Here is a 9,354-nt window from a genome sequence, read left to right as displayed (position 1 = left end):
TCGCCTCTGTATCCTTAGCTCTCTGCTTGGCATCTAGACTCTAGGATGAGCGTTTTTAATTCCTGACTGTGTCTCTTTCCTTCTAGGCAGCTTATGACCCCTACGCTTATCCCAGCGACTATGATATGCACACAGGTGAGACCACGGGTTAGGCTGGCTGAGTACTCGTAGGGATCAGTTCCTTTTGGAATGTCTTAGAAACAGCTCTTACAGGCACCTGTTAAAAATTGCTCTTTGATGGTCCAGGTTGGGAGTCAGTCATTAGCTGCCAGTGCGAGGGGTTGTATAAAGCCTAATAAACCAGGCTTTTTATCATAGTCCACCTCAGTCTTGGAAGAGAAGGATTACTTACCTGGCTATGGTTTTCTTGTGTAAACTATTAGCCAAATAAGAAAAGCTTTTTTTTTTTTTTTTTGAGATGGAGTCTCCCTCTGTCCCCCAGGCTGGAGTGCAGTGGCGCGATCTCGGCTCACTGCAACCTCTGCGTCCCAGGTTCAAGCAGTTCTCTTGTCTCAGCCTCCAGAGTAGCTGGGATTACAGGTGCCCACCACCATTCCCGGCTAATTTTTTAATTTTTTTAGTAGAGACGAGGTTTCGCCATGTTGTCCAGGCTGGTCTCGAACTCCTGACCTCAGGTGATCCACCCACCCCAGCCTCCCAAAGTGCTGGGATTACAGGCGTGAGCCACCGCGCCTGGCCTAAAGAAGAAAATCTTGATGTGAAAAATTTAAGTAATTCAAACTAAGCCCGAATGAAATCTTTTTGGGAGGTGTCTGAGGTTTCCTGAAACGTTATAGTGACTTGACTTAGTAGTCATTGTTATCCATTGTTCTAAGTACTTTTTGTGAAATATTTTGTTTAATCCTTACAGCGGTTCCGTATGTTAATGACTCCTAAAGAATAGAAAATATAGCAGAGAGGTTTATTAGTAGTAACTTGCCACAAGTCATAGATTTAGAAGGTGACAGTTATTCATTCAAGAAATATTAAGTACCTGTTACCACTTACTTTCCAACAGTCTTGCCTCTCTCCCCTCCAACGCACACTTTTCTAGGCCCTGAGGGTATGTGTGAGTACAAGACAGACAAGATTCCTGACTTCCTAGACTTGGGAGAAGGGTGCAAAACAGATAATAAGTGAAAAATAACTTTAAGTTATAGTAATATTTTTGAAGAAACAGGGACAACGAAATTGGGAGTGACTTGAGATGTTTGTATCTCTGAGTATTCAAAAGAGAATTTTACGCAGACCTGAGTTTAGTTTCTGGGGTGGTCTTGCCATTTCGTTCTATCATATGTGTGGGTTTGAGCGCACTCTGTATTTGTTATATCCAACCTCCAGGAGATCCAAAGCAGGACCTTGCTTATGAACGTCAGTATGAACAGCAAACCTATCAGGTGATCCCTGAGGTGATCAAAAACTTCATCCAGTATTTCCACAAAACTGTCTCAGATTTGATTGACCAGAAAGTGTATGAGCTACAGGCCAGTCGTGTCTCCAGTGATGTCATTGACCAGAAGGTGTATGAGATCCAGGACATCTATGAGAACAGGTATGGGCTACTGGCTGAAAGGGCCTCTTTCTGGGTGGGACTGGCCTGGTAATACAGTTCCTACAAATGAGGTGAGCACTCTGTAAACAGTACTTTCAGGGGGGTGGGGGGATCTTTGTGAGTCCTTCTATCTAGGGACATTTTATTTTGTTAGACTTTATGTATTTATTTTTTGAATTGGAGTGTCACTCTGTCGCCCAGCCTGGAGTGCAGTGGCAAGATCACAGCTCACTGCAACTTCCGCCTCCTGGGTTCAAGTGATTCTCCAGCCTCAGCTTCCCGAGTAGCTGGGACTACAGGCTTGTGCCACCATGCCTAGCTAATTTTTTTGTATTTTTAGTAGAGAGAATTTCACCACGTTGGCCAGGCTGGTGTTGAACCCCTGACCTCAAGTGATCCACCCACCTTAGCCTCCCAAAGCACTGGGATTATAGGTGTAAGCCACCGTGCCTGGCCTAATTTTTGTATTTTTAGTAGAGACGGGGTTTCATCATGTTGGCCAGGCTGGTCTTGAACTTCTGACCTCAAGTGATGTACCCCCGTTGGCCTCCCAGAGTGCTAGGATTACAAGCGTGAGCCACCATACCCGGCCTGTTGGACTTTAATATATCCTCAGAAATTTGTACAAAGCCTTAAATAATATCACTATTAATAATTATAATAATAGTGATTAGCATTTGTTTTTGTTACCAGGATAGATCCGTCAATGTTCAGTGTGTTATTTGTGTTTTTACTCATTTACCCTTCACAGTAACCCCATGAAGTAGCAGTTTTTCTCATTTTACAGATGAGGAAACAGCACAGAAATAAGTCATGTAGCTAGTTTAATGGATGTGCTGAGATTTGAACCTGCAGTGTCTGGCACCAAAGCCTAATTTCTAAACTGTGCTGTGCAGCCCTTCAGTGCATATCAGAGCAAGCTGAACTCCGCAGGTTTTGAGGGGCTGCCATTGTGTAATGAGCATTAGAGATAAGATAGGTCAGTCCAAGCTGGGATAGTCAGGAGTGACTTCACCAAGGACAAAGAATTTAAGCAAGTCAGAAGGATGGGGGAGAGAAAACAAATAGCCAAAGGCCTATTGATCAATGAATAGGATCTCTGACATGTGTTTTGTTTTTTTGTTGTTTTAAAAGAGCTGATTGTAGTTGAAAAGCAGAGGAAACCTCAGACACTGCATGGTTTTAGGCTTCACCCCTGCCACTCGTGAGCCTAAGTTCTACTTGGTGTGGACTCCAAGGTCCTTCCCACCCCTGCAAGCCACCCATTAGGTTGAGCTGAGAGATCAGCCAGGGGGAACAGAGTCACTTATGACCAAGAAGAATTGTTATGGGGGTTAGTTAGTAAGCAGGAGAGAGAAAGGGAGAAAACCTTGTTCGGAGGTTGAACACCTCCAGCCGAAGAAGGTGCAGCATCGAGGTCTCTCACCACTAGCAAATGGATCCAAGTCATGCGGCACCAAAAGAGGTTAGCAGCCAAAGGCGTTCAAGTGACACAACACCAAAACATGCTACCAATGATGAATCCGTATCTGTACGGGTCTCCAGCAGCCTCAGTTCTTGCCTCCTCAAAAGAAAGAATTCGACTGGGGTAAAATGCTACTGATGATGAGTCCGTATCTGTACGGGTCTACAGCAGCCTCAGTTCTTGCCTCCTCACAAGAAAGAATTCCACTGAGGGGCACAAGGCAGAAGAAGAGAGGGAGGCGAGTTTGAGAGCAGGAGTGAAAGTTTATTGAAAAGCTTTAGAACAGGAATGAAAGAAAGGAAAGGACAGTTGGAACAGGGCCAGGTGGGTGACCTGAAAGGCAAGTGTGCTGACCTGTGTTTTCTTTATTCCCCAGGTCTTTTCTTATTAGAAGCATATAAACAAGTGCCTACAAAAATTAGCTGGGGCATGGTGGCAGCATGCCTATAGTCCCAGCTAGTTGGGAGGCTGAGGTGGGAGGATCGCTTGAGCCTGGGAGGTTGAGGCTGCAGTGAGCTGCACAACAGAGCAAGACCCTCTCTCAAAATTAAAAAATGGACCCGTGATGTTCAATAGAAATTTAGCTAGACATGAATGTAATTTAATTTTTCAGCCAAGAGAAGAGATTTATTTAAAATATTGTTTCTATATGTAATCAGTATTTAAAAATTAAGGGGATATTTGTGCTTTTTTTCTTTATACTTAAAGTTTCCTAAATCCAGTGTGTATCAGAAATACTTGATTCATATTTAGATTTTATAGAGTTTATGACTGGAAAAGTAGATTCAAATACTAGAGTAATTCTGAATACACCTAAAAGTTTTCCAATAACTGAGTTAAGTGTTGGTTTTTAAACTTAAATGGCAACTAACTGAAATTTAAAGTAACTCTTTGCTTATATAGTAGCCACATGTAGCTAGTGGCTACTGCATTGGGCAGTGCTGGCAGATACAGATGATAGTTGACGCCAAGCATGTTGTAAGTCTTTCTCTAGGAGAATGTAGTGAGAAGAAATGCTGGTGCCTTAAGAAGTATGTTTCTTTAGGGATGGGTGGGCAGGCAAAGAAAGGATCTAGTAAAGGAGGCAGAAAGAAAAGTGAAAAGTAGATAGTAAATTGGCAAAGAAATGTCACAGGAACCAAAAAGTCTGCAGAAGAAACTGAGGAAGAGAGTATCACCAAACGTTTTAGTGAGGTCCAGATGAGAAAAAAGCCAGTTGAATTTGGTAACTTGGAGGGCCTTCGTAACCTTAGCAAGGTCAATGTCAATAGAGTGATGGAAGCAACAGCCAGAGAGCAGTGGGGTGAGAAAGGGGAATTGGTAAGTATCAGGGACATAAAGGGTCACTGAGCAGCTCAACCCAACTCCACACTTCAATCTTTCTCAACACAAGAAAATATTGTTTTTGTATCAGTTAGGGACCCATCAGGCTTTCCAGGATAATCTCCTGCCTCTGTATCATTAACTATAGCCATATTTAACTGCTTGCTGTTTTCTGATATAAGAACTACTTTTTTGGCCACCATTATTTAACAAATAGCATTTCCATCTCCTGGAGCATATCCAAACGTCTCTAAACACAGAAGCAAATCAGTCTGCTGCAGTCCAAGGCCACAACAGACCTACAGCATCCAATTTAAACACTGCTGCCTATCCAATCCAAACACTGCTACTGGACAAACCTGCAACAGGTTGTTTAATTTTCTTCTCCTGATCCCCTCAGCAGCTATTACTACTTCGCTCCAGGCCAGGCATGGTAGCTCAAGCCTGTAATCCCAGCACTTTGGGAGGCCGAGGTGGGCAGATCACGAGGTCAGGAGATCGAGACCATCTTGGCTAACACGGTGAAACCCCGTCTCTACTAAAAATACAAAAAATTAGCCAGGCGTGTTGGCGGGCGCCTGTGGTCCCAGCTACTCGGGAGGCTGAGGCAGGAGAATGGCGTGAACCCGGGAGGCGGAGCTTGCAGTGAGCCGAGATCGCGCCACTGCACTCCAGCCTGGGGCACAGAGCAAGACTCCGTCTCAAAAAAATAAAAAAATATAAAATAAATACTTTCCTCCAATCTCCTCAAGCCTCACCCCTCCTGCTTCTCTGGCTCTTTTAGTCCAACATATAAATAGGCTCAAGTTCCCCTAAAAAACACTGAACAGGCCAGGCATGATGGCTCATGCCTGTAATCTCAACACTTTGGGAGGACGAGACGGGGATCGCTTGAACCCAGGAATTCAAGACAAGTCTGGAATATAGGAAGGCCCTGTCTTTACGGGATGGGGGTTGGGGAGAAACACAGAAACAGAACAGAAAAGAAACACTGAAACAGGCCAGGCGTGCTGGCTCACACCCATAATATCAACACTTCGGGAGGCTGAGGCGGGTGGATCACTTGAGGTTAGGAGTTTCAGACCAGCCTAACCAATGTGGTGAAACCCCGTCTCCACTAAAAATACAAAATTAGCCAGGCATGGTGGTGCACACCTATAATCCCAACTACTTGGGAGGCTGAGGCAGAAGAATCGCTTGGAGCCAGGAGGCGGAGGTTGCAATGAGCTGAGATCGCACCATTGCACTCTAGCCTGGGCAACAAGAGCGAAATCCCGTCTCAAAAAAAAATAAAAAATAAAAAAATAAAAAACAGAAAAACACAGAAAACACAAAGCTGCTCAGTGACCCTTTATGTCCCCGATACTTACCAATTCCCCTTTCTCACCCCACTGCTCTCTGGCTGTTGCTTCCATCACTCTATTGACATTGACCTTGCTAAGGTTACCAAGGCCCTCGAAGTTACCAAATTCAACTGGCTTTTTTCTCATCTGGACCTCACTAAAACATTTGGTGATACTCTCTTCCTCAGTTTCTTCTGCAGACTTTTTGGTTCCTGTGACATTTCTTTGCCAATTTACTATCTACTTTTCACTTTTCTTTCTGCCTCCTTTACTAGATCCTTTCTTTGCCTGCCCACCCATCCCTAAAGAAACATACTTATTAAGGCACCAGCATTTCTTCTCACTACATTCTCCTAGAGAAAGACTTACAACATGCTTGGCGTCAACTATCATCTGTATCTGCCGGCACTGCCCAATGCAGTAGCCACTAGCTACTGTGGCTACTATATAAGCAAAGAGTTAAACTTTAAATTTCAGTTAGTTGTGGACTTGAAGGGCTTTGGCCTCAGCTCTGTTTATTTGACATCTTCCCCTTTCTAAGCCTGGGTCTTCATCTGTAAAATGTTAGGATTGGCATTCTCCAGTCCTTTTGGAATTTTAGAGATTTTTTTGTTTGATTTTTAGCTGGACCAAGCTGACTGAAAGATTCTTCAAGAATACTCCTTGGCCGGAGGCTGAAGCCATTGCTCCACAGGTTGGCAATGGTAGGTGTGAGCTCTTTATATCTTGTGCACTGAGCGGAATCCAGTGGTTGAGTCATTAGACAGGAAGCTGAAGAGGGTCTGTGTCTGTCTTGCTCACCGTTTTGTTTCCCTGGTGCTTGGTATATAGTAGGTCCTTAGCAAAATAACTTGTTGAAGGCTGTATGATTTAAGAGGGGACAGAGATCTCTCATATATGATGAAATTTAGATCTTTATACTGACTTGTTTCTATTTCCCTCTATAATTTGGGGGTCATTACAATCACTCTGGAATAAGCTCTCTAGCTTCCCACCTTTCACTTTCTTAGATAATGTTCTTTATATATGGGTGAGGTAGGCAAATCCAACTTCATTATTTTGCTTGTGGATATTCTGCTACCCTAGCACCTATTTATTTATTTATTTATTTATTTATTTATTTATTGAGATGGTGTCTCGCTCTGTCGCCCAGGCTGAAGTGCAGTGGCGCAATTTGGCTCACTGCAACCTCCGCCTCCCAGGTTCAAGCGATTCTCCTGGGTTCAAGCGATTCTCCTACCTCAGCCTCCCGAGTAGCTGGGATTACAGGCACCCGCTACCACGCCCAGCTAATTTTTGTATTTTTAGTAGAGACGGGGTTTCACCGTGTTGGCCAGGCTGGTCTCGAACTGCTGACATCAGGCAATCTGCCCACCTCAGCCTCCCAAAGTGCTGGGATTATAGGCATGAGCCACCGTACCCGGCCTGCCGAGCTAATTTTAAACAATTTTTTGTAGATATGGGGTCACACTTTGTTGACCTGGCTGATCTTGAACTCCTGACCTCAAGTGATCCTCCCAAAGTGCTGAGATTACAGGCATGCGCCACTGTGCCCAGCCACATTGTCTTGATTACTATATTTTTGTAGTAAGTTTTGAAATTGGGAATTGTAGGCCGGGCGCAATGGCTCACACCTGTAATCCCAGCACTTTGGGAGGCCAAGGTGGGTGGATCACCTGAGGTCGGGAGTTCGAGACCAGCCTGATTAACATGGAGAAACCCCGTCTCTACTAAAAATACAAAATCATCAGGGCATGGTGGCACATGCCTGTAATGCCAGCTACTTGGGAGGCGGAGGCAGGAGAATCACTTGAACCCAGAAGGCAGAGGTTGCAGTGAGCCGAGATCGCGTCATTGCACTCCAGCCTGGGCAACAAGAGTGAAATTCCATCTCAAAAAAAAAGAAATTGGGAATTGTAAGTCCTCCAACTTTGTTCTTTTTTTTTTTTTCCCCAAGATTGTTTTGACTATTCTGGGTCTCTTGGATTTCCTTATTGATTTTAGGATGGACTTGTCAATTTCTGCAAAGTAGCCAGCTGGGATTTTGAGAGGAATTGCCTAGAATCTGAAGATCACTTTGGGGAGTATTGCTGTCTTAACAGTATTAAGTCCTCCAGGCCGGGTGCGGTGGCTCACGCATGTAATCCCAGCACTTTGGGAGGCGGAGGTGGGTGGATCACGAGGTCAGGAGATCGAGACCATCCTGGCTAACACGGTAAAACCCCGTCTCTACTAAAAATACAAAAATATTAGCTGGGCAGGCTGACATGGTGGCGGGCGCCTGTAGTCCCAGCTACTCGGGAGGCTGAGGCAGGAGAATGGTGTGAACCCGGGAGGCAGAACTTGCAGTGATCTGACATTCCACCACTGCACTCCAGCCTGGGCGACAGAGCAAGACTCTGTCCCAAAAAAAAAAAAAAACAATAGTATTAAGTCCTCCAATCTATGGACATAGGATGTCTTTGATTTATTTAGGTCTTTGGTTGCCTTCACCAATGTTTTGTGTTTTCAGTGTACAAGTCTCTCATTTCTTTTGTTATAGCTAACGTCTTTTGAACACTTACTCCTTTTCTCCCCCCGGCCCAAGACGGAGTCACGGAGTCTTGCTATCTCGCCCAGTCTGGAGTGCAGTGGCGCAATCTCTGCTCGCTGCAACCTCTGCCTCCCGGGCTCAAGCAATTCTCCTGCCTCAGCCTCCCAAGTAGCTGGGATTACAGGCACCCGGTTGATTTTTGTATTTTTAGTACAGATGGTGTTTCACTATGTTGGCCTGGCTGGTTTTGAACTCCTGACCTCAAATGATCCACCTGCCTCAGCCTCCCAAAGTGCTGGCATTACAGGCATGAGCCACTGCACCTGGCCTGAACATTTACTCTCAATTGACTAAACACAGAATGAGTTCAAAACTTATTCTGTGGCTGGGTGTCGTGGCTCATAGCTGTAATTCTGGTACTTTGGGAAGCTGAGGTGGGAGGATTACTTGAGGCTGGGAGATTGAGACCAGCCTGAGCAACATAGGGAGACCCCCTTCTCTACAAAAAATTTAAAAAAAAAATTATCCAGGCATGGTGGCACATGCCTGTAGTCCCACCTACTCGGGAGGCTGAGGTGGAAGGATCGCTTGAGCCCTGGAAGTCGAGGCTGCCGTGAGCCATGATCATACCACTGCACTCCAACCTTGGCAACAGAGCGAGACCCTGTCTTCAAACAAACAAACAAACAACATTCTGAAATTAATATTTTCTTTATTCCTTTCTTTTTTCTTTGACATGGGGGTCTCACTGTGTTGCCCATGCTGGAGTGTAGTATGATAATGGCTGACTGCAACCTCTGCCTCCTGGGCTCAAGCGATCCTCCCACCTTAGCCTGCCAAGTAGCTGGGACCATGGGTGCGCACCACCATGCTTGTCTAATTACTATTGTGTGCCGGTTTATTTATGCACTTGGATGGCAGAAGTCTCTAAATGGCGAAGGAAAATAGATCTGAATGGGATCTTAATCTCATCGACAGAGATTGAGGTTGATGGAGTCAAATGAGAAGTGGATTTTCTCATTGCATGTATTCTTGGGGCATATGCATAGCAATTTAGATGTTGTTTAGTCTTCAGAATTACCTTTATTCCTCCCCACCAAAGAGCTAAAGCTGCCAGGATACCCCAGTTTTATGGTTA

At 44.8% G+C, this 9,354-nt stretch overlaps 1 protein-coding gene across 3 annotated transcripts in view; it reads left to right on the top strand.

The window, feature by feature from the left end:
• Positions 1–9,354, top strand: part of EIF3L (eukaryotic translation initiation factor 3 subunit L) — a 40,567-nt gene that overhangs the window by 1,045 nt on the left and 30,168 nt on the right. For 2 of the 3 annotated variants that reach the window (XM_003264732.4, XM_004088433.3), the window contains exons 2-4: positions 87–135; positions 1,342–1,552; positions 6,308–6,387. In XM_003264732.4, the coding sequence (XP_003264780.1) occupies positions 87–135; positions 1,342–1,552; positions 6,308–6,387 (340 nt within the window). The remainder of the gene's footprint in view (positions 1–86; positions 136–1,341; positions 1,553–6,307; positions 6,388–9,354) is intronic. The other variant, XM_030815582.1, reaches the window with a different exon arrangement.

This window comes from Nomascus leucogenys, chromosome 7b (assembly GCF_006542625.1).
Source record: "Nomascus leucogenys isolate Asia chromosome 7b, Asia_NLE_v1, whole genome shotgun sequence".
Classification (NCBI taxonomy): Eukaryota; Metazoa; Chordata; class Mammalia; order Primates; family Hylobatidae; genus Nomascus; species Nomascus leucogenys.
This window is presented reverse-complemented; position numbering and strand designations above follow the sequence as displayed.